The sequence below is a fragment of the Desmodus rotundus genome, chromosome 9 (assembly GCF_022682495.2).
Source record: "Desmodus rotundus isolate HL8 chromosome 9, HLdesRot8A.1, whole genome shotgun sequence".
NCBI lineage: Eukaryota > Metazoa > Chordata > Mammalia > Chiroptera > Phyllostomidae > Desmodus > Desmodus rotundus.
Genome location: NC_071395.1, coordinates 51,542,513 through 51,569,904, shown reverse-complemented (window position 1 = coordinate 51,569,904; position 27,392 = coordinate 51,542,513). Strand labels below are relative to the sequence as shown.

The following is a 27,392-nucleotide window of genomic DNA, read 5'->3' as shown; positions in this document are numbered from 1 at the left end:
CACCGGAGGGTGATGCCTGTGCTTTCCCCTGGCACTGGCAAAGGTCCCCACACCTGCAGCCCCAACCCCATCCCGCACCCCTCCCTCCCTGCCCACCACTGACACGCTCCCAGGCACCCCTACCCGGACCAGCACAGAGAACAGGCTCCTGCAGCCTGGGGCCAGGTTGATGTAGGGGTCCAGGAGGTACTCATGGATGAGGGGGTGGGGGAAAAGGGCGAGCCGGGACAGGACTGAGGTCACTTGCAGGTTCAGGCTGTATGGCTGTAGGGAACATGGTGGACAAACCAAGGGTTGGCAGGGGCTGGTGAGCACCTTTGCACCCCCCAGAGAGGCACCTGGCCAGCACGAGCGTGTGCGGGGGCAGGAGACACACATGATGTGTGTGTCATGGCTCCCCGGGGCTGAGGGCCAGGCGTGTCAGGGCACGTGGAGCAGAGGCGAGCTGGGCTTCCCGCCTGGGGAAAGGTGGGGTGGGGGGGTGGAGCTGCGGAACTGAAGATGGCTCGACCCCCTACCTGCCATGGGCAGGCCTGCTCCCCCGAAAGGCTCCAGAGGCACCCACCTGGGGTGCTCCTGTGGACCCCACCCTCTGGCCCAGTCCTGCTGGCTACCTGCTCCAAAATCCGGGACATGCGGTCAAACAGCATCTGGAGGAAGTGCCCCTCAAAGAAAGGCCTCTCGGGCTCATGGGGGTCCAGGGGTGTGAGAGCTGGGGTCCAGCCCCAGGGAGCAACTCGGGAGCTGCATTCCTGGAACTGGACAGGAGGGAGAATTGAGAGGAGGCCCACGGTCAGGAGGCCACAGTGCGGCGGGGCAGGGCACACAGGGAGGTATGCTCAGGGCTCTTGGCTGGAGCTGGAAGCACCTCAGGCAGAGCTCGCAGGGGAGAACGTGGAGTTATCAACCCCACAGCCTTGAGGGGCGAGGAGTGGGTGCTGGCAGCAACCTGGACACTCACCAGTCCGTAGGCATCGTGGACGTAGGTGTCATAGCCAGTCTCCTCCAGGAAGGCCGAAGTCTTGGCCTCCTCAGGAACCAGGCAGAGGAAGCTGAGAGACAGGAGGCTTGGTGTGGTGGGGCGCCCCTCTTGCCCCACTCCATCTACCCCTGGGGGGAGCACCACACTGGGCTGTGCCCCAGCAGGGCTGTGGCCAAAGGCAGAACTCAAGTGGCTCAGACTTCTTGACCCACCCCCTACCTGTTGACAATCTCAGTCACCGCTGTCTTGCCATCTGGGGTGGTGGCAGGGGCTGGGGCAGGCTTGGCAGGGGGCCGGAAGCTGGCATCGAGGAGGCCATCTGTGAAGTAGGGGTCCTCCTCCAGGTCTCTGTGGCCAGAGCACACATACGTGGCACCAATGAACCCATGAAAGAAAGACCGTGGGGATGCTCAGGGCTGGGGTGGGGCCTGGGGGTCCTCACACACTTACAGGGTGTCCTCATAGCTCTCGGGCTCCGGACAACCCCGGGCCACGTAGAGGCGGCCCTCGAGGTGGCACAGGACCAGCTTCCGGACGATGTGCTCGTGGGGCTTCTGGAGCAGCTCCTCAAACAGCCGCAGCGTGGCGATGCTGATCTGGGGCCAGAAGGGGTCAGCAGGATGCCCTTCCTGCCCTGGCTTCTGGGTGCGCCTGGGGTTTGCTCACCCAGATGAGAACAGTGCCCCTAGAAGGGGGTCCCCCCCTCCCTGGCAGGTTTTGAAGGGAGTGGGAGGGTGTTGGCCTGGGAATCAGAAGTCTGGCTGGTTCCATTATTAATCTGACATGATAATAGGCCAAGAAGTTGGCTTCTTTGTGCCTCAGTTTCTATGTCTGAAAAACGGAATGCTGGCCACCCTACCTCCGAGAGTGGCTGTGAGCCTAAACACGTCCAATGAGGCGGTTTGCAAACTATAAAGGGCCAGCGCAAGCACCGTATTTTGCTGTGTACAATGCGCACTTCTTTGCCCAAATTTTTGAGGGAAAAATAAGGATGTGCATTATACATGGGTGGTACTAATTCTGTATCTATATAAGTGTTTTTAGTTTTTTTATTTAGGCTTACACATTGAAAGTGTTAACTCTAGAAAGCAAGAACAATACCTGTGTACAAAATAATACCCTGGAAAACAATAATCCGTTTTGTTTCTAAAAATAAATAAACACAAAATTGAATTAAAAAATTAAAATGAAAGATTTTTTTCCCTGAAAATTTGGGCTTAAAACAGGGGTTCGCACGATGCGCTGCTGGGCGACTGCAGACAGCTGCTGCGCGACAAGATTGGTCTGGACCAATCACTGCATCACTGTTTTTCTGGGGGGAGGTTTCACTGTCGCAAAGGCAGAACGGTGAAAATGGGAGAGCTGAGAGACCCCTTTGGCAGGGGTGTGGTGGGAGTGAGTGGAGAGGCCTCCCATCTCACCTCATCGGAGAGATGGTCACAGTGCCTGATGAGCTGAGCGCACAGAGTGCAGGGGCTGTCCTCGGGGGCTGCCGGCCACAGGTCAGTGCCCAGGAGGAAGGCCACGGCCTCCTGAAGCAGCGCAGGGGAGCGGAGCCGGCGCAGCAGGGCCGTCAGCAGGGCAGTGGAGGTCAGGATGCTCTGCTCAGACCTATGTGGACAGAACAATGAGCCAAGCAGGGGAGGGGAGGCCAGAGGGACAGGGAGTGGATGAGTGGGGGCGGGGGCAGAGTCCTTTCCTGGTTTCCTAATATCGCCGGCTTGTGTCTCTCTGCTCACTCCCATCCCTCCTGAGGTCAAGGAGTCCCAGGGCGGAGGCCTTTGCTAGCCTACGGTGGCCCTGAGCCGCGTGTATGCCGGGGGCAGGCCTGGCCCACATGAACCAATGGAGCCCACAGACTCACGTGGCTCTGGCTAAGGAGGTCCTTGGCTGTAGGGACAGGAAGGGGCAGGAGCGGTGGGCACTTGGATCCACACCACAGCCACGCTGAGGGGCCTGGACATAGACTCACACGTGTAGGAGCTGCGGCTGCAGAATGTCCACGAATAACTTCTCGGCCACAGCCTTTGCCAAGGCGTCTGCAACCACCTGGGCACCAAAGAGCACATGGTAAACACCTTTACCTCCACTGACAGTTTTCCACCAAGAAATAACTGTTCTGGTACAGTGTCCAGCACAACAGGCAGAGGGTCCCTGCCAACCCCGGGCCTGCCCAGCTCCAAGAGACCCACCAAGTCCTCCAGGTGGAGACGTTGGAGGGCAGCCAGTGGCAGGGAACTCCCTGTCCCCGCTCACCATGTGTGCCTCCTGGATGAGATGGTCACAGTAGTCGAACCAGCCCAGAAAGGCTGCCAAGGCCTCCTTGCCCGGGAAGGAAGCCTCGTCAGATGGGGCACTGGGTACCCTGCAGGACAGTGAGGGAGGGGCTGTGAGGCCTGCCTTGGCTCTGTTCCAGGAGGAAGCAGGGCTCTTCCTCCCCCTGCTAGGGAACCTCTGTTGCAGGGTGGGAGGCAGGCGGGGGTGTATGGTGAGGTGGCCAGTTCAATAGGAGGTTCTTTGGGCAGAAGCAAAAGGGATGCTTCTCTGAAGGGTGAGAAGACCCTTAGGATGGGCTGTAACCTGGGGAAGAAGAAGATGGACAGCACGGGTCCCCATCCCTCCTGGAAATGGAGAGGAACTGGCTACCAGCGGGCAGGCCAGGCTTCCAGCCACTGAAGATGCAGCCCTGCTTTCCCTGGCCCAGTGCCTACCTCCAGCTGATGCCCTCTGAAGCGGCAATGTCTGCAGGGTCCAGGAAGGTGGGCATGGACTGGTACAGATGGCAAAGGTGCTCAACAATTGCAGGGCAAAAGGGGCTGCTCTGTACCAGGTGGGCCGCAGCTGCTGGGGGAGCCACACTGACAAGGAGCAGCAGGTTCTCTTGGGCCTTCAGGGCCACACGACCTTTCTAGGGAACAGAGGTACAACTTCAGCAAATGCACCTGAGCCCCCAAGGCTCCCAACCCCACGATTCACCCTGCCTAGCCCATGCCGTCTCAGCATCAGGCACCTTGCTCTTGCACAAGCCAACCAGCGAGGTGACCAGGTTGCTCTCCCCAATCCCCCCATCAGGCTCCTGGGTCTCAATAGGCAGCTGGGTGGTCAAAGCCTGAGCGCCACAGGGACCCCTGTCAGGAGCCTCTCTGTGGGGGTGGTCCTTGTTCTCAATACTGGTCGTCTCTCTAGGCAAGGCGGCGGGTTCTTTGGATGCCTTTTTCTTAGCAGAAGTCTTCTTACCCTGCAGATGAGGCTGAATGAGGCTAGGTCGTGGTGGAGCCCACTCCCCATGCTGTCCCCGGGGAATGTAGGGTGTGTGGACTGTTAGGGCCTCGCACGGGGCCGGCGGGGAGCTACTCTGTGCACCTCTGCTTCCTCAGAGGGGCCACGGGGCGGGGCCCAGGGCCTGGGCCCCGTGCTCCTGTGCCCACAAGGCACTCACTTCCAGGATGTAGGTGAGCAGGGCTGGGTCCTGCTGGATCTTGGAGCAGAGGACAGTGGTGAACTGTACCTCCTCCTTTTCTGTGAGGGATCCAGGATCTGTCCCGCCGAGCTGGAGAAGTTTCTGGGAGGGGAGCAGCACAGAAGCAGAGGGGAGTGGGGGACAGGGAAGAGGGGGCTGCACCCCTACACGCCCCTTGGCTTCTTGGCCCCTCACCTGCACAGGCCTGTGGACATTGAGGTAATGCAGGAGCGGGTGCTGAACCTGGGCCAGCACCTTGCTGAAGAACTGGAACACTTGCTGCCGCATGCCCGGGGGGTACTGCGGGTCAGGGAGCGGAGTGCCGGTCAGGACAGGAAGCCATGCCCCCCAGGGCATGGCCCCTGCACAATTCCTCTCTGTCCCCTGCTCAGAGGCCACTTCTCCACAAGCCCCCTCCCTCGCCATGGAAACAGGCGTCCTACTCGCTGCCAGTCCCCGTCCGCGTGTGATTTAGCTCCATGACCTTGTCATCACCAAACACACATGGGGGCTCCTTTGTCTTAAGCCTGCTGTGTCCTCAGTGCCTAGGACACAGCCTGACACAGGCTCATCCCCAGCACATCTTTGCTGAGTGAACGCCGACCTTGAGAGCAGGGCACCAGAGCAGATGAGCAAGGGGAGGCGGTGGGTGTGCTGAGGGGCCGGCCGCAGTGCCCCCCACCCGTAGTGTTGGGATTGGGGCTTGGCCGGAAGCTTCTGGAGGCAGCGGGGTCCTGCCCACCTCGGCCTTGCCCAGCGTGCACAGGGTCTCCAGGACCTTGTGCTGCAGCAGGTACTCGAGGCAGGGCCCAGCCTCGCCCGCCGCCTGCTGCCTCTCCTCGTACACCAGGATGTCCAGCATCTGCTTCAGCCGCCAGGGGATATCCGTCTTCTTGGCCGGGGTGTTTTCATCTATTTGAGATTCGGGGGAACAGTGAGTAGGGAGAAGGTGAACACTCTGGTTCTGTGGGGTCAGGCCCAAGGGGCTCAGGGGTGGGCGGTGGTGGCTGAGGGCACCCTGGAGAGGCCAGGGTAACAGTCTGCTTCCACAGTTAAAGGCCAGAGGAAATGGAAGTCACAGTCCGTGCCTCTGTATGTAAAAGCACAAAAGACCTTCTAGAACAAGGCCCAGGATACAACTCTGAGCATGCGTGTACAGCCTGGCTCTTTATCAGAGGGAAGGGCATCCGTCTGCCCCCAAACCCTGGGGCCAACACACGGACCTTGACCGGGGCTGCAGTGAGGCCTGAGTGAGCGGCTGTGGGCCCAGGGTCTTCTGGCGGCTTCCCAACCGATCATTTCCTGGGGCCCGTTTATGTCCCTTTTCCACTCAAAGAAGGCAGTACTCTATTTTTTAAAAGACAAGAAAAAAATCCGAGCCCAACCATGGGCTCAGGCTCTGCTGCACCAACGCAGAGGTCCCAGTGGAGAAGCTGGTTAGTGGGGCTTTCTTAGAGCTGCCACGGTAGAGTGTGTTTGGAAGGTTTTGGCTCTCAGGGACTGGCCTTGAGCACCCCCTAGCTTTCCTTGAAAGCATAGGCTCTTGGGCAAGGCAGCCGCCTTGCCTATTCCCAGGCCTCCGGTACAGGGACTGTTCTGGAAATGAAAGGACTGGGCAGAGGTGAAGCCCCAGGTGGGCCTGAGTCCATCCTGGACCTTTCACTGCTCTCCTGGTGAACTGGGGCTCACTGTCCAGAGATCTTCAGTCTCCAAAAGGCACAAACTTCCAGTAATAAAATCAGTCCCGGGGTGTGTAATGTACAGTGGTGACTATAGTTAATAACAGTGTATTGTACAAGGGAAAGTTGCTGAGAGAGACTATAAAAGCTCTCATCATGAGAAATTGTAACTACGTGTGGTGACAGACGTTAACTGGACTTATTGCCATCATTTTGCAATCAATCCATATATTGAATTAATGTTGTACAACTGAAACTAATGTTATACGTCGATTATATTTCAATTAAAATAAAAGAGATTATCAGTCTAAAGTTGTTGTTCTTACCCGGCGGCAGCTTTTCCGCCCCTCCCCTGCCACTCCCGGGGGACGTTTGGTAATGTCCAGAGAGACATTTACACGGGTCACACGAGAAGGGAGGGTCCTGGCCTCTGAAGGGCAGAGGCCAGAGCTGCCACTAAATCCATTGCAGTGCGCCCCACTGCACCCTCCACACAGAGTGACCTGGTCCAGACGTCCCCAGCGCCAGCCTGAGGAACCCAGTCTAACAGAGGGTTCAGAGGGCCCCTCAGAGTGTCCAAGGCCACCTTCTAATTTCCAGGGCTAGCTCAGCCTGGACGTGAAGTCTTTATGACAGGCACAGGCTGGAATCAAACACCAGTCTGAACTGCAGGAGGTGAAAGCTAGGGATGCTGGACGGGGTTAGCTGGCTACCAGTGTGCATCCACCAATGCCGGCACACCTACTGCAAAGCAGCCAATTGGAGCCCGCCTCCCAGTGCGAGCCTGCTGGGCCCTAAGGCCCCAGCCTTTGGCTCCCTGGCATGTCAGCTGGGGCTCACGGACCACGTAGTTACATGCCTTGGTTTTTGTTTTCCTCCTACCCCTCTAAGCTGGCTCAGGGAAAAGAAGAATGTGTTCGATTTCTTTTCTTTTGATCAGTAAGCCCTGGACGCAGGCACTTAGACTGAAGGCCTGGATGCTCTACCCTGCAGGAAGTTGGGGGTGAGTGGAGCTCAACTTGCAGAGAAGGCCAGCGAGACCCTCAAAGGCCTGGGTTTCTCACTCCCGCCTCACAAAGCTCCTCCCTCAAAAGGGCAGATGTCCCCTTCCCTGGGACTCCTGTGTCTCTGAGCTGCACTGTGGTCTGCCCGCACTGTCCTCCCAGCTCCCTGAAGGGAAGACCAGGCGTCACCTGTGCTTTCGATGTAGTAGTGTGTGATGCCCTTCCAATGCTCCACGAACGCCTCCAAAAGGTCAAGGGTGGGCTCCCGCTGCGGAGAGAGCAGAGGCATGACCTGCATGACATGGGCTCCGCCGCTGCCAGGACGTGCAGAGACAGACGTTCCACCACCCACGGACACGTGTTCTCTAAGTCACATCCAACTGTCGCAGACAATCAGGCACCCCTCCCCAGCCACCCCTTCCTGCCGGAAATGCCATCCTTCTGCCTGCCGCAGGCAGGGTTCCACAGCCCGTCTCGGAGGAAGGGCTAATAGTGTCGGAGGGGGACACAGACACAGAGACAGATCATTTCAACACCACACAGTCATGCCACAACAGGGGTGCACGGAGGAAAACAGGAGCGCACCACCAAACAACAAAAGCAAGTGGCACGGAGGCAACGCATGTAGAGACAAAGTTTTCAGGTCCTTCTGAATCTGAGAGTTGGTGAAAAGCTGTCTAAAGGCTACAACAGGCTCAGTTCAGCCAGATGACTTAACACCAGCGTAACATTAAGAAAGGGCCTCGCTTATGATGCACATCCAGCTTTCATCCAGGCTGCATGCAGGTCGTGCAGCCCGAGCCCTTCCTTAGCCAGCTCTGCTCCCGCCACGTCTCCTCTGGCGCCTTCTATTGGCCACGGGGGGATTCCGACTCTGTCCCCAGCAAGCCCTAAAGCCCCCCTTTCCAGTGCTCTCTCCACTTCCACAGCCTGGCTGCACCTGTCCTTGAACCAAGAACAATCACTTTCCCTGAAAACTTCTCCCCAAAAGGGGCATTTCTTCTCTTTCTTTGCAGAGTATGTGTTTGCAGGAGAAAAATACATAATCAGGTTCTCTTTCTCCAAAGGTGCTTGCTTCTATGCCGGGTCTTTGCTCAAGCTACTCCTGTGCCCAGGAGGCCTTGGATCAACACTCACCCAGACCCTAGCAGTCCCCAGTGAGGTCCGGTGAGGGCCTCCAGCTGCACAAAGCCCTCTCCTGGTTCCCGGACGCATCACCCTCTCACCTCCTGTTTTACTGCACTAGGGAACCGTGTATCTCCTCCTTTCTCTATTCAGGGGCTATCTTCCAAGGGCCTGCTATGCATGGGGTTGGCCAAAAAGTTCATTTGCTTATTTCTGTAAGATGGCTCTAGTAGGGCTTAGCTGTCTCTAACTTCATTCACAACAATTTTGTTAGATTGTATTATGACAGCTGTACATTTTTTAATAACTTATCAAAATTAGTGACTGTATAGCAATTTTAATATTGAAGATGGAAGAAAACATGCAACATTTTTGGCATGTTATGCTTTATTATTTCAAGAAAGGTAAAAACAACTGAAATGCAAAAAAAGATTTGTGCCGTGTGTGGAGAAAGTGCTGTGACTGATTGAACCTGTCAAAAGTGCTTTGTGAAGCTTTGTGCTGGAGACTTCTCGCTGGACGATGCTGCACGGCCAGGTAGACCAGATGAAGTTGATAGCAATCAAATCGAGACATTACTTGAGGAAAAAAATCAACGTTCTACCACGCGGGAGAGAGCCAACATACTCAAAATATCCAAATCAATAGTTATTGGTGAAAATGAAAACTGTGTCTTTTATTTTACAGACAAAACCAAATGGACTTTTTGGCCAACCCAATACAAGACACCATTGTGAGATGCCACAGGCAATACGACGGTGCCCAAGACCCAGTGTCACAAAGGAGAAGAGCATCTCAGCCTGCACCGAATAACTAACTCAGTGACAGGAAGTAGTAGGAGAGGAGAACACAGGGGAGGAGGGAGGTGACTTCCGGGAAAAGACGGGCCACTCCCGTTGGGATGGAACAGCGAAGGCTGGAACTAAAACTTGAAGCACTGGGTCAGATTCCGACAATGAGGGATGAACGAAGCACATCCCCTGCAGCAGGTACTCTGCAAAGTGTGTCTGGGGCCAGGACGGGCCGATGAGGGCACGGGGGGCCGTGAACACCAGGCCAAGAGGTCCGGAGAAACACATACTCAAGAACGTGTATCTGCAGGCAATGGGGAGCAGGTCAAGGACGGGCCGTGTTTTGGGAAGAGTCATCTGGCAGCTGCGTGTGAAAACAAAGGCAAAAAGAATGCTCTGAAGACCATGGCAATTGGGAGGAAATGGTAACACCGAAGCTGAAGCCTTCACACAGCCCCTGCCTTGGCTGCCCAATCTTGTCGTCTTTCAAAATTAGTTGTGGGGACCGTGGCCCTCACCAGACTGGCGTCTCCCATAGTCGTTCCAAACACACTGGCTGTGGCCACATTTTATCACATTCTGTGTGATGCTACATGGTTGGGTTAGCGGTCATCTCCTCTACTGGACCATTGGCACCCCGAGGGCCAGGGCTCGCGTTTCAGAATCTGTGTCCCTGAAGGGCACGCACAGAGGGACTAAGTAGCATTTACTACATAGCTCAGCAAGCTCCCTAAGACACTGCTCCACGGTTCCTTGTCTCTGGGAAGGCCTCTGACGCTTAACCAGCACTTGATGATCTCAACAGTCTGTGATGGAGGCTCCCTGAACCTCAAAATTCGTTTATAGTCTCCAAAACCTTGCCAGCACTTAAACCAAAATGCATAAATAATTAATAATAATAATACAGTATGGAAAGTAGAAATGGGAGAATGCAGGTTGGCCAAAACAGACCACTCAAAAGAGAGCAGGGGGACAGTCTTCACCTGAGACGACTGTTAGCTACTCTCGCTCCAGACCACGGAAATTGTACCAAATGATTTGTTTTTAAAGGTAACGGTTGCTATTTCATTCTGTCAGAAGAGGGCAGGAAAGAGCAGCATGCTTCCTCCTTAACCTGGAGTCAACCAGGAGTCAATTGACTTGCTGGGGTCTTACCCTGAAGGCCCAGGCCCTGGAAGACCTCTGTGCAAGATGTGGGGGTGCAGAGGAAAGAGGGGTTCCCCTCTCTCCTGACAATCACACAGGGTCAAACTTCTAGGGGACTAAGGAAATGACCTGCCTAAAAGTTATCTCCCTTGACCACGAATATTTCCTCCAGTCCCTGACTCTGAAATTCCTGCACTGGAGGCATTAGAAATTCACTTCGTAGGCTGAAGTCTTGTCTGCGCTTCACCCACATGCACCTCTACCTGCCTTTGCGTGGAGCTGTCCTTGAGAGGTATGAAGTAGTTTGTCAGATCACTTTCTAAGGTGACAGCTGTCTTGACTGGGGACAGGGAGGAGGGGAAGGAGAGATTCTACAGAACCCTTCCCAGGTGGATGGCCTGAAGCCCTGGGACATCCCTGGAGGGCAGGGCAGGGGCAGTCCTGGAAGGAGCAGGAGCTTTTCACTTTCTTCAAGAGTTTGCTCAAGGCTGGGATGTAAGCAAATTCCTAATAAGCTCTGATTCAAAGGGGGGTGGGCGTTGTTGGGGAGGAGGGGGTGGAAACCAAGGTTTTGCTTCTCCTGAGAAAATCTGATACACTAAACTGATCAATTAGGAGAGGGTTTATGCTGAGACAAAAGGAATCATTAACTTTACAGACTGTTGGCAGGGTCACTTTAAGTACAGAGCCTCTGCCCATCCTATCTAAACTGCACTTTTATCTTAGTGAATGAAGTGAACCCAGTGGGCCGCCTCTGACCAGCATTCGCCCCCAACAGAAAACGCCAAAAGCACAAACTCAGAATATAAGAAATCAATAAACTCTTCCCCACAGGGCTACAGCCCCCACGGCTGGCCTCCCCTGATGCAAGGCTGCTGTAATGAGAGAGAATATGTTGGAAACCTGCAGGAGGCTGCTTCCAGGGCAAGGGCACTCCCCCACCCCCGACTGTCTGTCCCGACTGTTCACGCTTCCCGGGGACGGGGCAGGCAGGGCCCGCACTCCCGAGTGGAGGTGAGGGCGCGCAGGGCCTGAAAAGGTCTTGGAGTGGTCGGGGGCTCCGAGGGAGAGAAGGGACAGCTTGTGTTTTTAAGCACATGGGACCAGGAAGAGCGGAGCAAGCGAGAGGAAGGCACACGGAGGCCTTCCAGCTCTCCAGGAAAGGGAACTTGGGGTTTGGGGAAAGAAACTCCCGGGTGGCATGGAAGCGCTCTGGCACAGCAGATTTGGGAGCTGGGAGAGACCGGGGAGCCGAAAAATAAACAGGAAGCAGCTTGGGGAGGTGAGTCAAGGAATGGAGCAGTCTGGGAAAGCGGCGCGGTCGGGAAAGGAACCACTGGAAGCGGGCAGCGCTGTGCGAGAGGCCGGGAAGGGCGCTGCGGCCCCGCCGGGGTCGTTCCCCGGAGCGGCCCGCGCCCTCCGCCCGCCGCCGGCTCCGCCCGGGCCGCCGCGGCCGCCCCGCGCCCCGGCCTCCCCGCGCCCACGGCCTCACCGCGCCCACGGCCTCCTGCAGCAGCGCCCCGAGCCGGCTCAGCATGATGGCGCCCGGCCCGTTCCGGCTCCGGCTTCAGCTCCCGGCTCCCGGCTCCCGGCTCCTGGGCGGCGGCGGCGACGGCGGAGCTCCGGGCGCAGGGGCGGCGCGGCACCGAGAGGCGACGGAGGCGGGGCGCGGCCCGCTCCGCCCCGGCTGGGCTGGGGGCGCTCTCCAGTAGGGCCCCGCAGCCCCTACCCGGCCCGCCGGCCGTGGGAAAGAAAGTCGACCCCGGGGAGCGGGAGGGGCGCCTGAGCAGGGTTCGGGGCGCCGCAGCGGAGGGGCGGGCTCAGTCCCGCGGGATGCCCTAGGGAGCCCGGTGGCAGCGAGAGAACGACCCTCCTCTTTGAGGAGTGCGAGTGGGCCTCGGGAGGTTGTTTCCATCAGGAATGAGAAGCTTTGTGGGTTCTGTAGGTCTCCAGATGGCCCCGCCGCCCCCCCCCCTCGCCCCGTCCCCCAATGTAGCCACGGGCCGTATGTGGCTGTGGAGCCCGGAACCACGTGCGTCCTAATTGAGGTGGGCTGAGGGTGAAGTGCATACATCCGGGGCTCTGACCACTTAGTGCAAGAATGTAAAATAGCTCACTAATGAGGTTTTATGTGGATTACATGTTGTGGTAATATATATATTGGGTTAATGTTAAAATTAATTTCACTTGTTGCTTTAAGTGGGTACAGCGCTGGGCCAGAGGTCCCACGGGAAGTAACAGTGGCTCCACTTTACCCTTTTAGCTGACCCAAGGGAAGAAACAGAAGGAGGATTTCCCGTGTGGTCGTCACACCAGGAAAATTACACCCCAAGATTACGCAAGCGGAACCCTCAACAAGAGCAGGGGTTCCTGGAATGTCCAAAGCTAGGGCCTTAGGGATGCGCCTTCTACCTGCCAAGTCTGACAATTTAAAGCACCCCCCCCCCACTCCCACCTCTACTCCTCCAGGAATGGAAAGAGATTCTTAAGATTCTTTCTGAGGACAGTATATGGATGTCTGTTCAACATATATTTCTGCTGAGCCCTGCCATCCTGTGAAGAGAGGGTAAGGCTTTGAGAGTCCCACTAGGGACCGGGATGGGGAGGTGGGGGTAACCCCTGTCACAGAACTGTGGGACCTAGAACTGTGGGGTCCCGGGGCCTCCCTGCCTTTGGGCCCCATTCCCCAGGAGGGACCTGCGCAGAGCTGGCTGGGTGCTGTGGAGTGCGGCCTGCAGTCCAAGTTGAGGCAAGGGTTGTCTGAGTCCAGGTTGAGCTAGTGTTTGGAGCTCAGTTCTCCTATGCTGCTTGGGAAAAGATGGATATTTTCTAACAGTTCTCTGCAGATGGGTCTCTTGGAGGAGCCCTACAAGGAGGCTTTTAAGCCAAAATGTATACAGAGGGAAGAAACTAGCCTGGTTTGTGTATCCAGAAGCGACCTGGAGAGTTGGAGACCTCAGTCCAGCCGGTACTTCTTTTCTGAGCCCATTGCCTCTTGGGTAAAGGAAGCGGCTGGATGAATTAAATGTTTTTCCCCTCAACACGTGTCAAGGAACTGTAGGGTGTAGTGGAAGTATATCAGGAACCTGGAGCCTTTCATCTGGCTTAACTGTTTCGATTTTACGTTTAAGGTTCTGATAAAAGTCAGTGCCTCCCTTATATGTGTTATATGCCAAAGCGTTAGAGTCGCCGATGTATTTCAATTCTGCTGTCACCTAACTCATTTGGGGAAGACTTTGGATAAAAAGCCTGTCCTCCTGTCAGCTTGAATGAAGGCAGAGGCAGGGGCAGGGTAGACAGTTTTAAATGAGCAAGTCACGAAGCCCCAGATTCAAGGAGATGGGGCCTAGCTGCCGCCACTCAATAGGAAGAATGTGGAAACCACCACAATGTTGTAACTACTTACCTGTGTGAACCAGGATTTTCTCGATACTCTGCAACCACATACGATAATAAATTGGACCCTCCTTTTGAGAAAGGGCAACTGTCATATATCACCCCTGACCTAAATTTTTTATTCATCAAAGCTTAGTTATTAGGCCTGGCTGGTGTGGCTCACTGGATTGAGTGCCGGCCTGTGAACCAAAAGGTCGCTGGGTCAATTCCCAATCAGGGCACACACCTGGGTTGCGGGCCAGGTCCCCAGTACAGTGAGTGCAAGAGGCAACCACACACTGATGTTTCTCTCTCTCTTTCTCCCTCCCTTCCCCTCTCTAAAAATAAATAAATAAAATCTTTTTAAAAAGCTTAGTTTTTATTCCTCATAGCTTCTTTGTTCTCATTTTCATAATAAGTAATCGACTATAAAATTCAACTTCCAAATGTACTCCAGATAGCAGTAGTAAGATCTATTTTTTTTAAAGGTTGCCACTAAAAAGGTTTGCAACCACTGGACGAAATGACTGTGAAGGTTGTGCATGCGCACATATGTGCATGTGTTTTGGGGAGAAGGCACTGAGAGACGCTCCCTAAGCTTTTTTGTGTAGTGATGGAGCTGCATGAGTTGCTCTGAATCTCAGGGATTTAAAATCCTGTGGGGTGTTTAACCCGAGGCCCATGGGCTATATGCAGCCCAACACAAAATCGTAAATTTAAAAACTTTCTTTTGCTCATCAGTTTTTGTTAGTGTTTGTGTATTTAATGTGTGGCCCGAGACAACTGTTCTTCCTCCAGTGTGGCCCAGAGACGCCAAAAGGTTGGGCACCCCTGTAGGACCTGCTCTCTCTCTAGCCCCACTGCAAGCATTTCCCTGTGAACTGTGATTAAAGACCCCCGGGCTTGCTGAGTTGCTCAGCGGGCTGGGAGCCTAGTGCACGCAGCGGCGCGGCCCTGCCCACCAGAGCACCCTCGTGCCGGAACAGGTTAAGCACACATTCGCAGATGCCTCATAGAGGTGTGTGTGTGGAGCCCCTTCCTCTCTCTGTGCCTCCTGTTCTGCCCTACGAGAGGCCCTTTGTCTATACGAGGGAAGTCCTGGGTTAGCAGTCCAGAAACCCAGGTGTTTGGCTATACCCTCTACTCATTAGTCGTGTGGAGCTTCTTCAGGCTTCGGATGAGATGTCTCTATCTCACAATTTTCTCCTTCGCTAAACACATGAAAACGGTTGGTGCTGTTGCCCTCACAGGTGCACTGAGAGGGTAAAACAATGTTGTGAATGTAAAAGAACTCTGGAGATTTAAAATCATCGCCCACATTGAAGTGATTCTTAGCCACTTTGCTTTTTTTTTGGCCTAAGGGGCTAGAAACTCATCCTGGGGCGGGAGACGCTTCAGGTCCCAGCTCCAGTCTTAGGTTCGCATTGCCCCCCCACCCCGCCCCACCAACTCACCTGATCCTTGACCAAACACACTCCTCTTCACGTTCAGTTCCAGCCGGGTGAGGCCGGCCACTCGACCCCTGACCCCCGAGTACCCACACCCAAGTCCTGCCTCGACCTTCCAATCGAATCCTTGCCCCCACCCACTTCAACACTTGACCCCAGAACACCTTGCAGAACACCTTCCAGCTCCTTGGTCCCAGAACACCTTGCCAAGTCAACCCAGACCAAAGCACCCTTCTCCCTGGGCCTCCACTTGACCCTTGCTCCTGCTGGAATGCGTCTGTCATTTCTCCATCCCTTGATGTTCTCTGCCCGACCTGTGACATCAGTCACTGCCTCCTCAACCCCGCTGACCTGTGCTGTGTGTCTGGCCTCCCCACCACACAGTCAGGACCTTAGGCACCGGAGGGTGCGGTCACATCAGCCGTTGGTGAGCTTGCCTGCCAAGGGGGCATTCAGGGCCCCAGGGGGGTGGAGCAGGCTCTCCTCCTAGCTGGCTCTCCGCTGTCTCTACCACACAGCCCCTGAAGGAACGCAGCAGGTGGGGGCCTGCTGGACAGCCCTGCTCTGGTGGCCCCAGGTGGGGGAGGGCAGGGTGTGTGTCATCCGCTTGCCTCCCCCCCCCCCCCCCCCCGTGTGTGCCCCTTTGAACCTTCACCCCCATGACATCCCTCAGCCTGGTGTCATATGTCCCGCACCCAGATCTGGCGGCTCATAAAGAACAAGTGAATTTGGGGACCCAATGCAACCTTTTAATTCCAAGCAGAGTTCCCCTCCCCCAGCATCACACGCGCACACACGCAGTGGAAAGGGACGCCAGCATCCGGGCAGGAACAAAACCCAGACCTGGGCAAAAATATATATATAATTATATACACGTATGGATTCGTAGAGAAGAAAAGCTGGGAATGTGATTAGGTAGGGCAGAGAGTTGGGTGAGGAAAGCAGCTGGGGGTGCCCCAATAAATTACATTCTTTAGAGCGTGGTGGGGGATGATGGGGATGTTGGGACCGGGGAGGGGCCAGGACACCCAGCCTGGCCTCTTGATTCCACCCAAGGAAGCCTGAAGGCCTGGCTCTGCCTAGGACCTGGGCGTCAGAAGGTAGGATTCTAGCTCACTTTGCCTGGAGGCCAATGGGGGGCTGGGGTTCAGTATAGGCAGCATCTCCACTCTAAGCCAAGGCTTCTGGGGAAGCCAAGGGGCTGAGCATGAGGCTTCAAAGCGTAGGATTTGCAGGGAGATAACAGGGTAAGCTGGAGGGCCCCTGCCTGGAGGCTGAGCTCCACCTTGCTTCCACTGGGTCAGATGGGGGAGGCCCAGGTGCAGGGGAAGCTGTCTCAGGTGAGGCGAGGTGAGGAGTGCTGGGTACACCCAGGGTCCTGGTGCCACTCCTGCCTGCCTGCTGCTTCCCACTCCCACACTCTCCTGCCAGGCTCCAGGTTGCTAGCTGCCCATTGGTCTGGATATTAACAGGCCTGACCACCAAGTGTCATGTTCATGTGTCCCCACTCTCACCCTTCTGGGGACCTCTCCATGGGGTGGGGACAAGGAGAGGGCACAGACATTAACTCTGGGGTGCTGGAGTCCAGCCTGGGTTTGCCCTGTGCTGTGAGGGCCAGGGATGAGGGGCGGCCCTGGCTTCTCACGGGAAGAACGTCCATGTCCCACACCCCTGCACTGAAAGGAGCCTGGGCTCCCCTTGACCCCGCATGCATGTAGAGCTGGTCCTGCCTCTGCCCACCTCCTGCTCCCCCAAGAGATGATGCTTTAGGGCCTAGGGACCCAGCTCCAGAGAGCAGCAGGGGTGAGGGGCAGTCACAGAGTGTGGGTGCGGTCAGAACAGGGAAGCCTTCTTCTTGAGTTCGTTCCGCTTCCACAGAGCCAGCTTGCTAAACTCTTCAGGAGACATGGCAAATACCCTGGAGAAGTCCTCGGCTGACAGGTGCCTCTGTGGGGGGACACACCAAGGCTGCTTAGGGAAAGGACGGTGGGGCTGGGTGGAGCAACCAAGGGGCACCCAGACCAAGAGGCTGAGGTCTTCCCCACCAGGCGGGGGAGGCTGCCCCCGCCCCCCCCCCCCCCCCCCCGCCCTGCCCAGGAGCCCCCGCACCACCCAGCACACTTTCCCTGCATACCTCCAGCCTCATCCGATCCACGCCTGGAGGTAACTTGTTCCGCCCCTTGTTGGTCACCACCAGCATCTCATAGGGATAGATCTGGGGGGCAGGGGCAGTCTCAGGGTCATAGCATTCCCTGTCACTGTAACCCGTCAGCTCCCCAGACCCCTCATCAGCCTGTAGGGGCCACTGGGTTCATGCCATGTTGCATCCATCTGCCCCAGCTTCCCTGCTGCCCCCCATCAGCAACTTCAGGGAGACCCCTTAGCGCATTCACTTCCCTGGCTTCTCCGCAAGCTGCCCCCCCGCTGTAGATGCTTCTGCCCCCTGCCCACCACCCCCTGGCTCTGCCGCTGCCCCTCACCTTCTGCTCCAGCACACAGGGCAGGGAGTTCCCCCGGTCCATCCTCCCCCTCTGGCCCTCTCCGTTCTGGGGAGACCAAAGCCGCAGTGAGCCAGAGCGGGGCAGGGAGGCCTCCCCAGCTTATCCTGGGCTTCTCATGTGCTCCCCAGGCCCTTCTGTGCCCCAACACCCCCTCCCCCAACACTGCTAGTCGCTTGTCCACAGCTTCTGGTGCTCCATGTGTTCCCCTCCAGAAACCACTCACCTGCACACCTGCGGGAGAGAGGAGTCATTATTCAGAGGCGGCTCAGAGGTTGGGAAGCGTCCAAACCTGCCAGCTTAGCCTCCCAGACCTCCAGCCACACGGCCCAGCCCACACCACAGACCGGCTGCCCCGGGGGCCTGCAGGAGCCCCTTTTCTGGCTTGCCTGACCCTGCCTCTCACCTGGGCTTCCGGTCTCGCTCCCGGATGGGCTGAAGTCTGTGGACTGTAGCTGGAAAGGACAGAAAGGGGTCAGAGGGCGGCTGGCGTATTCCTCATCAGTCCCATTCCAAGCAACTCAGTCCCTCAGGGGACCCCGCACGCACATGCCTCCCTTGCAGTCTGGGACCTTACCCGGCTCAGGGTGGGCCTGCCATAGGCGGGGAGCGACGATGACTTAGAGGTTCCACCGTGCAAGGCTAGAAGAGAGCGAGAGGCCTGTTCAGTCGCTCTGGCCTGAGAGTCATTTCTGAGAAGGCTCCCTCTCTGGCCTCCCCGGCCGGGGGCCGGACAGTGAAGGAAAGACCCCGGGGAACCTGGTGGGCCTCTGTCGGCTTCCAGCTCTTGCCCATAACCTTCAGGGAGTGACATCATGCTGGTGCCTCTGGACTGTCCCTTATGCCTTCCCTCCGTCTCTAACAGAAGTGCCCCGAAAACTCATTCGGGCAGAATGCCTGCAGTAGTCAGGTGATGAGGCTCACTGTCATAATGAACCTCTCGGACACAAAAATAAATCTGACATCTTGTGAGAATAATCAATTATTAGAATTTTATTATGAACGAATTTAGTAGCCAGATCGCAAGCACTTGACATTATAATACAGCAACAAGGACTTTCTCCACCCCCTCGCTGCCAGCTTGCGCCGAGTCAGCACCCTTCACGGTGGCCTAATCGGCTGTCACTTGCAACTTGCACACAGAATAAGGTCACTAAGCTTTCGAGCACTGCGGATTATAAGTCAAGAAAATTGGTTTTCAGTAATAGGTTTTCTGAGAAAAACTTTGTGCCTAAGATTCTTGGTCTGGGCAGATCTCAAAACTCCTTTGTGTCCACTTGCTAGACACTGTTGGCGCTCCGCAGCAATCCCTCTCACCAGACCTTGGTAAATGTTTAGCCTTGTCGGACTCACAACTATACGGAACTGTCTTTTCAATACATTCTTATAAGCCTGTTACTTGGAAGTTTAATTGGTGAAAACAAAATGTGCTTTGGGGAACTTGTTTTTTCCCCTTAATGCTTAACTTTGAAGATACTTAGTTATTTTTGTGTAGAAAATTACCTGCTTTCACAATATCATTATTGGAGCATTTGACTTTTGTAATAAGTATACATTTCTACTTCAACTGCCTGATAAAATTTCAATCCACAAGGCACATGAGACAGCTTTCATTCCAAGTTATTTGTATATGTTTGTTTACGTTTGAAAGTGGCCGTTCAACGTCACCACACCGACGGGGACGTCGGGCTCTTCAGCTTGTGCCAGGCCAGCTGGCAGTTAGCAAGCTAGTGGACCGCGGAGACGGAGTCCGACCTCCGGAGCATCCCTCAGTCTCCTCCTGCAGGCCTTAACTATTCATTCCATACTCTCTAAAAAGGCCTCTGTTAGCTCCTCCCACCCATCCTGAAACATCACCCTGGTCTTTTGGTGACCCTGTGGATGTCCTAGCCACATACGCACCCTAGGGTTCCTTGACCGCTCCCCACCCCAACAGTCCAAGTCCTTCTCCTCCACTGTACAGCAGGCAGCCCCCTCAGTGCCCGCACCTTCCACCCTGCCCCGCCCCGGGCCTGGCCGGCCACACCAGGTTCACCCTCACATTTGCAGCCTGGGTGTCCCACTTCGTGGCCACAGCGCCTTTCTTTGTTACAGCCTCCTTCAGCCTTGTTCCTAGCACATCTGCTTGTCAGTCTCATGGGGCCCTCCGGTGTTCTGATCCCCCACCCTCCCTGTCCTTCAGCCCGTGGTTGGGCACAAAACTGCTTTCCCCAGCACTCAGCAGCTCACCTGGCCTCTCATCCCACAGCACCTGGCTCAGAAATCGCTGCCTGGAGCAGCCCACGGCCCCCTCTGGTGGGCGGCCGTGGAGGTGGAGCCCACAGCACGCAGATTATCGTCGCTAAAGATGGATGGCCTTCGCGGCAGCCCCCTTCCCTGCGGAGCTGTTCCAATCTTCCCGCATCGAGACTCGCCCTTCTTTTGCTCAGCAGAGTATGTCCACTTCTAATGTGGCCTCTCCCAGACCAAGTCCCCAAACCTCAGAGAGAGAGGCCTCTCCTGGGCATCCCCACACCCCGAGGCTGGATCCCTCCCTGACCTCCTCTCTTTATGTGCGTGGTCTCCCGGGTCCATCCCTGCCCTCTCCTCTCTCTGCGCAGTTGCCTCTTTCTCACGGCCCCGCTACTGCCCATCATTGGAAGACTCTACCTGAGGCCTGACTCACCCCTCAAGCTCCTGACTCAGTCAAACTTGCACTTCAAACCCAGCGTGCCCCAAACCCGGCTCTGCACCTCCCCCCAGACCCGCCTCTCTCATGCTCTCAGCTCTAGGTTTGTCAGCCCCAGCACCCAAGAGAAAACCCAACTCGTCTGTCCCTCACCTCCCTGCCAGTCAGCGGTGGAGTCCCCTCGATTCCATCCGCTCTGTTTCTCAAACCCGTTCTCTCTTCTCTGGGCCTGTGTGTATTTTAGCTCTTACCCAGACTTCAGAGAGTGTGGTAGCTTGTCTCCAAAGATGGCCCGAGACACCATCCCCAGCGCCTACGTGCAGTTCAGCCATCTCCCCCTCCCGGAGCCTGCGCTGCCAGCGAGCTGCTCTGCCCCGCGGGCTGCAGTGAAAGCCAGGCTGCGTGGCTTCTGAGGCCAGACTTTTGGGGGCCTTGTAACTCGCAGCTCTGGGTTCCAGACCTCCCCTCTGCTCTCCCACTGCCACGCTCTAAGGAGGTCCAGGCTGGACTCGTGATTCCGGGCACGGTGTTATCCCAAGCGCTGGCCACCCCAGCTCTCTGGTGTCAATCCTGCCACCACGTGCCGCGCTCCGGGCTCTGCGACTGCAGGCTGCTCCAGGCCCTGTCCACTGGCTAGGAGGCTTCTTCTTCCTGGCCTTTGTCCCCACTGACCCCAGTGTCCACAGTGCCCTTTCCCCCCCGCTGGCTTTGTCTCATCCTTCAACACTGCTCGCCCGCACCTGACCCCAGGCCCTGTCACCGGAGGCACTGTGCAGGTCTGGTCATATCATAATACCTGCTGCACAGCCCAAAGCCCCGGTTTCCACGTCCTTTCCCAAAGCTTGGAAGCCACCGAAGGACAGGACTATATTTTTTCACTCTTGATAATCGCCGGTGCCTAGCACATGGTGGACACTCAACAGATGTTGGTTAAATTAAACAAATTGGCTCATTCTGCTTAGCTGATACTATCTTTTACCACCTAGTCTTGTTCCATTCCTGGGATTCTTGCCCTGAGGAGGGCGCCGGCACCTCGAGCCAGTGACTGGACTGTCTACATCCCTGAGACCTGCAGCAGCCCAGCACCAGGAGGAGGATGGATGCACTGGACGGGCCGCAGGGTCTGACCAGGTGAGTCAAGCCCCCTTTGTGGCACTCACAGGCATGGAAGGGCGTCCGATCGGGCAGGGAGCGGGTCTTCCTCCGGATAGGCAATGACTTTTCCATCTCTTCTTTCAAGATCATCTTTCCCAAGTTGGAAGTAACCTGGGGAGGGAGAAAGGGAGATGGATCCAAGACTTTGATCCTCGTTTCTCGTTCCCAGAAGGTTCAGAGTTGGACATATGGCAGGCAGGAGTGGGGACAGGTTCCCCCGTGGCTGGGCTGTGGCCGGGAACCCGTGGAGCCTGTCCTTCTGGTCTGATGCACTGTCACACCGGGTGTGTCCACCCTTGGGAGCGAGGAGTCAGAGACGCTCAGGGTAACTCTACCCCGGTGGCCTACTATCCCAGGTCACAATGCCCAGAGCACAAGCCCTTGTCACCGTGAGTGGCCTTTGTGTGACTTCCAACACCTTCTCTCCTGCCCTGGAGCGCAGCAGCCTGATCTCTCCCTTCACCTGTTCCCAAGAACTGCTCAGCCTGCTGAAGCCTGGCCCTGACAGGACCACCCTTCCTAATATTAACTCGTGTTCCTCCAGGAGCAGTGTGAAGGGCCCGTGCCCCATCCAAAGCAGTGGCTGAAGTCCTGAGAAGGAAGGGGGGTTCCTCACGCGCTCTGACCAGGAACCCCTCCAGGCATGAACCTGTTTGGAACGGGAGAGCTGTGCAACTGGAACTTTCCTCCCCGAGAAGACACAGGGAGGCTGGGCTGGGGCTACGAGATACTACCTTACTGAGTTCCTCTCTCTGACGCTCCCTGAGAGCCTTCATCTCCTCCCCAGAGTCATCATCTTCCTCCTCCTCCTCCTCCACTCCTTTCCGAGATGCTTTCCGCTTCCTCCATTCGGTTTCTGGGACACAGAGACAAAAGCAAGCTCATCAACCGACCACGTGCTCGGCAAGTATCTACCAGGTACTGGCTGTGTGCATCGCACTGGGCTGCACCTGAAAGCAAGCACTACAAATTATTTTTAAAAAATAAAATAAAATAGCTCTGGCTGATGTGGCTCAGTGGACTGAGTGCTGGTCTGCAAACCTAAAGGTCGCTGGTTTGATTCCCAGTCAGGGAACATGCCTGGATGGTGGCCCAGGTCCCTGGCTGGGGGTGCGAGAGGCAACTAATTGATGTATCTCTCACACACTGATGTTTCTCTCCCTCTCTTTCTCCCTCCCTTCTCCTCTCTCTAAAAGTAAATGAATAAAATCTTTTTTAAAATTAAAAATAAATAAAATACAAGTAAGGGCTGCCTCGCAGTGGGGCTGGGCAGGAAACGCACACTCCTCTGACTTAAGTTCACTGGGGACAAGACCTCGTCTCATCTCTCTCTCTCCCAGAGCTCCGACCACAGAGCCTGGGACACGGCAGACGCGTGACAGATGTCTGCTGACTGGTCAAATAAGGGACTGGAAAGAGAAGACTACCAACAGAGCACTGACACGGGAAGCTACAGGAGCGGGTGGCCAAAGAGCCTGCAGGGTTCACAGGGGACACAGCAGGGCGGGGGGGAGGGGCTCACGGGCATCAACAGGGGCTGTGAGGGAGTGGCCTGGCCTGCCTTTCCCCTCTCCCACAGTTTCTCTCACCCACAACGGCCAGCGATGGCGGGCATGGCCAGTAGTCGGTTTCGATCTTGGCTGGCTGGTTGGGGTCGGGGGGCTGGGCCGCAGGGAACTTGGATGACTCAATGATGAAGTCCTCAATCAGGTGCTTGCTCTGGGGGCTGCCTCCAGTGGACTCTGCCGGCAGAGGTCAGGGTCAGCCCGTGAACACCGCCAGCCCCTCACCTCTCCCGCCTCGCGCCCATGAGGTCGTGGGTGTCGAAACAAGGCACAAGGAGAAGGGCACAGAATACAGGGCACGGTGCCGTGCCGGTGAGGACGGTGATTCTACCCCGCCCCGCCCTCGGTGCAGCCCCGGCACGTAGGCCAGGTCAGTCAGGGACCCTCACCTCTCTGCTTGTAGATGGGTGGCTTCTTGTAGATGTTGGAATCTGGGCGGGTGGTCTCTGTAGGGAGCAAAAGCGGGTGAAGAAGACTGTGTGTGGTGGCGGGGGTGGCAAGGCCAGCGATGAGAATGGAGACAGTGGAACTGGAGCAGGTAGAAAATTCACGGGCTCCTGTCAAGAGCCCAGACAGAACCAGGGCTCCTGGGACTGTCCCTTAGGGGACTGGGACTTTCTGTACTTTTCTGGTTGGGTGGGAGGAAGGACCAGGCAGGGTCCACAGTCTTTGGGAGCTCTGCCTGGGGTCTGGCATTGGGGGTCTGGCCAGTCTCGTGAGGATTATAACCCCAGATGGTGGGGGACTGAGAGCAAAGGGCTTGGATTCCTGAAGGAGAAAAGTGACCCTAGGAAAAGGGTGCAGCCAGGCCGGCAGTAAAACCTACCAGGATGGTGGAAATGGGGCAAGCTGGTTCGGGGGGTCCCGGTGGTTCTTGGGGCTGAAACCTGAGAGATGGTTCCAGGGGACCGGCTGCCCGCCCACACCTGCAGAGCAGAAGTGAGGTTCACTGCCGCTCCCAGGTCCCCCACTCTACCCCTTCCAGCCCATGTAGCCGTGACTTCGCCTTTCTCTGCCATCTCTATCCTCCCACCAGCAGCCCGCAAGGCCCCAACCCCAGGGCAGAGGAAGGCATCCAAGGACTCAACCTGCTGCTGGGGCCTGGCCCAGGGAGAAAAGGTTACTTGAGGTCCTGGGTCAGACAGGCAGACAGAGCTGGCCAGTGGCAGGATGAGGCCAGTGACTCTGCTGTCCCCTGGGCTCTGCAGAGCCCTGTCCGGAGGCCTGTGGGGGAGGGGGTGGGGCCTGTCAGAGCAGGGCTGGGTGACACTCACCTCTGGGGACGGTGGGGGGGATGTGGATTTGGGTGACAGTGAGCGCTGCGAAGGAGAGGAGCTGGTCAGAGCCACAGGGTGGGATTAAACCCTCATCCCTAGGCCCCCAGAGGGACCACTTCATCCCCCACCCAACTCTGCATCCTTCCTGGCCAGTGTCTGGGCCACCTCTTCTCTATCGACCTCCCAGTTCCCAGTGCTGGCCCTCCCTCCTCCTCCCTCCTAGGGCTCTCCTGAGAGATCCAAAGTCTGTCCCTAGGATGCACCCAGAAGCCATAGACCCTGGAGCAGTATGCATGTGCTCGGAGGGCCAACCGAGGGTGGCCATGGCACTGTCCTTAGGGCCAGACCCACAAGCATCCGTGAGGGAGCCTGGGCTCTCAGCCAGGTATTTAAGTCTCCCCAGCCTGGCCCCGTGTCACTGCTCAGCCACGGCACTACCCCTTTCTCAAACACCGTTACAAAGCACCTGGCATGTGTGCTTTATCTCGTGCATTCGACTACCTGGCGAGGGGGATGGGGATGAAGGTATCACCTCTATTCAACAGGAAGGGACACTGAGACCACACCATCACGCCGGTCACTCAGTTAGGACTTCTAGCCTCTGAGTCCGGTGCTCCTGGGTGCTTTCCACAAATCTATCATTCTGGCCACTCCCACCCTTCTCCCACCTGACCCTTGGTGTCGCTGCCACTGCACCCGGCCTCCTGGGCTCCCTCATGGACCCCTCTGGCCCATCTTTGCTTGCTCTCCACCGACACTCGGTTATCGCCGGTCGATTCCTGCGCTCAGTTCCCCTTCTTGTTTTGGAGTCCGGCCTCCAGGAGAGAAAGCACAACAGGGATCCTGCCACCCACCCAGCGTGGCCTGGGGGAGCCCTTCCCCCACGCCCTGTCCAAGAGGAACCTTCCCCCCATTCACCTCCCGGCTTCTGGGCAGCTCCACGTGCTCCAGGAGAGAGTAGGTAAAGTGGGGCTCGTAGATCATGAGGTCAGGCCGCTCGATGTCCAGGATGGCCTTGTCCTTGGGGATAGCAGCCAAGTCCTTGTAGCCCAGCACCTGATTGTCCATCTTGGCCTGAAGGGAAATGGTGGCAATGGAACAGATGTGACCAAAGGCTCCCCTGGCACCCTGGTCTTACAAACCAGACTTGCAATGCATTTGGAAGAAAACGGATGGCCGTTTTAGATGTCAGCTCCTGTAAGTTAATGGTTCCATTGTTTAAGAGTTCAGAGAGTAGTCCTTCACCTAGTACTCTGGGTGGGGAAACTTCTCTGAACCTGGGGCTCCTATCTACCCATCAGCCCTGGCAGAACCTCCGACAGGGAGACTGAGTGAAGCCACCCAGCATGGAGCGTGGCCCAGCCCTGCCCTCCTCCCGGCCTGAGGGTGCTGGTGGCCAAGAGGTACTCACCACGATGCTGGAGGGAGAGCCGGGAACACTGGAGTCTCGGGAGGAGCTGACGCTCCCGGGGGAGGTGAGTGGTTGCTGGGGAGAGTGAGAAGGCGGGCGTGGGAATGTGCGTGCGGGCGAGGGCCGCGCCAAAGGCGCAGGACGGGCCCCAAGACGGTGGGCCAAGACAGAAAGGGCTTCCTAGGTCTTTAGGACCCCAAGGTGCGGCGCTGCGGGCAACCACCAGGTGGCACCATCGACCCCCGACCTGACCCTCCTCTGGAAACATGGCTCCACCCACCCCAAGCACTAGTCCTCCACTGCCCAGGTTTGGGTGCAGCCCCACGCACCTTCTGCAGCCGGTCCATGCAGTAGGGAGATGGCCAGTCGGGTCACTCGCAGATCCCTGTGCGCGACGGGAGACGACTGGGCGTCAAGCTCGGCCCGGCTCCTGGGCGCTGCGCGTTTGCGGCAGCGAGGGCAGAAAGGGCGTCCCACTGGGCTGTAGCGTCCTCATCCCTCGGTGACTCTCCAGGCTGGTAGCCGAGTGCAGGGCCTGGAAGGGGAGGGAGAGCGTGCCAGCCAGGCTGTCGGGCCGGGATCTCAGCGGGCTGGGACTGGGCAGCCCCTCGCGCTGGGCCTGCGCTCCGGCGAGCAGGGCGGAAGGGCGCCGGGTTCACGCTTTCCATTCGCTCAGCCCGGGGAAGCCAGCGCGCCTGTGGCCTGGGAGGCGGGAAAGTGGAGGGCTGCGCTTGTTTTTGAGCCATTGTTCTCTGGCGAGAAAGGAAATGACGGCAGGGGTCAGTCATCCCGCTGCAGCCGCTTGGTCCCACCTGCCCTGCCCCAGGCTGCAGGCCAGTTTCAGGCCCAGGTGCTCATGCCCCTCATTCTTTGGCTCTGTGCTGGCCCCTCGTCCCACTCCCCCTCCAGGTGCTGTCCACTGTGCCACTAGCTCTCCCACCCCAGGGGGGTGAACACGGAGGGACTTAGCCATGCCTGTGCTGTGGACCCACGGGGAGGAGAGGACAGGGTACCAAGCCGACTTGGGGTGCAGTGGTTAGGTCATTGGCTGGGGGCTGCCACTCTACCCCTGCCTCTGGTTCCAACCCCTGCGAGGAAGGGAGAGGGGGTTGGAGGGAGCCCGTATCCCGGTGTGCCTGCCTCTGTACAGGACGCACTTGCAGAGAAAGCACCCTTGGGGTGAAGGCCGCATCCCAGCCGCCGGCCCACAGCCTTCTTAGGGGCCTATGCAGAGACCGCTCTCTGAAGAGCGACTTCACTGCCGGCCAGCGCCCCCTGGCCCAGCAGGGGGCGCCCTGTCGGGCAGTGCTCTCCCTAGGTTTCTAGGCGGTTAGGTCCTGTCTGCTGCAGGAAAGTAGTAGGAAGTTTGCCGCAGCCACAGACTGTCTTCTCCTTGCTCAGTGACTCTCTTAGCAACGCTTCCATCCTTCCTCCCCGGAACACACACCCGGGTCCTGGACACATAATAACCATCAGTGAATGCCTGGTTGAGCTTCCGGTGTGGTGGTGGTGGTGGTGGTGGGACTGTCTGCTGGCAGTAAGCCACAGAGTGAAGAGAACTGACGGCTAGAGGTCCAGGGAGGAGGCAGCGTAGTGTGGTGGTTAAGAGCGTGGACTCGGGCTGGATGGGAGAAAGCCTGGGGGTAAGTACAAAAGTCAGCTACTCAGAAGCTGCGTGACCTTGGGCAAATTACCCTCTGTGCTCATGTTTCTCATCTGTAAAATGGAGGATAGTGTCATAGGGTTGCTCTGAGTATCAGATAAATTATAACACGTGAAATACTCAAAACATTATGAATTTTATGTAG

The 27,392-nt window shown here is 57.0% G+C and overlaps 2 protein-coding genes and 1 long non-coding RNA gene across 10 annotated transcripts in view; 1 reads left to right on the top strand and 2 right to left on the bottom strand.

The window, feature by feature from the left end:
• Positions 1-11,971, bottom strand: part of FHIP2B (FHF complex subunit HOOK interacting protein 2B) — a 13,947-nt gene extending 1,976 nt beyond the window's left edge. For 2 of the 3 annotated variants that reach the window (XR_008427594.2, XM_053930599.2), the window contains exons 1-15: positions 11,680-11,965; positions 7,315-7,393; positions 5,185-5,354; positions 4,638-4,742; positions 4,422-4,544; positions 3,993-4,220; positions 3,694-3,890; positions 3,239-3,347; positions 2,955-3,031; positions 2,404-2,593; positions 1,433-1,578; positions 1,202-1,330; positions 962-1,052; positions 615-758; positions 124-264 (exon numbers count right to left, since the gene is read on the bottom strand). Coding sequence is in view for 2 of the 3 variants with exons in the window: in XM_053930599.2 (XP_053786574.1) it covers positions 124-264; positions 615-758; positions 962-1,052; positions 1,202-1,330; positions 1,433-1,578; positions 2,404-2,593; positions 2,955-3,031; positions 3,239-3,347; positions 3,694-3,890; positions 3,993-4,220; positions 4,422-4,544; positions 4,638-4,742; positions 5,185-5,354; positions 7,315-7,393; positions 11,680-11,724 (1,974 nt within the window). In the remaining variant the exon portion in view is untranslated. Of the gene's footprint in view, positions 1-123; positions 265-614; positions 759-961; positions 1,053-1,201; positions 1,331-1,432; positions 1,579-2,403; positions 2,594-2,954; positions 3,032-3,238; positions 3,348-3,693; positions 3,891-3,992; positions 4,221-4,421; positions 4,545-4,637; positions 4,743-5,184; positions 5,355-7,314; positions 7,394-11,679 lie in introns of all 3 variants that reach the window. The other variant, XM_053930600.2, reaches the window with a different exon arrangement.
• On the top strand, positions 10,978-22,068 carry LOC123479749 (uncharacterized). Its single transcript, XR_006655480.3, has 4 exons — positions 10,978-11,469; positions 12,657-12,753; positions 21,163-21,307; positions 21,876-22,068. It is a non-coding gene; the product is annotated as an uncharacterized lncRNA (long non-coding RNA).
• Positions 15,738-27,392, bottom strand: part of DMTN (dematin actin binding protein) — a 27,307-nt gene continuing 15,652 nt past the window's right edge. For 4 of the 6 annotated variants that reach the window (XM_053930601.2, XM_045195600.3, XM_024560798.4 and 1 more), the window contains exons 2-12: positions 25,914-26,119; positions 25,585-25,659; positions 25,092-25,247; positions 24,171-24,215; positions 23,723-23,822; positions 23,286-23,342; positions 22,921-23,073; positions 22,066-22,187; positions 21,337-21,442; positions 18,086-18,150; positions 17,751-17,963 (exon numbers count right to left, since the gene is read on the bottom strand). In XM_053930601.2, coding sequence (XP_053786576.1) covers positions 17,766-17,963; positions 18,086-18,150; positions 21,337-21,442; positions 22,066-22,187; positions 22,921-23,073; positions 23,286-23,342; positions 23,723-23,822; positions 24,171-24,215; positions 25,092-25,247; positions 25,585-25,659; positions 25,914-25,931 — 1,095 coding nt within the window. In that variant the 5' untranslated portion in view covers positions 25,932-26,119 and the 3' untranslated portion in view covers positions 17,751-17,765. The other 2 variants (XM_024560800.4, XM_053930602.2) reach the window with 2 other exon arrangements.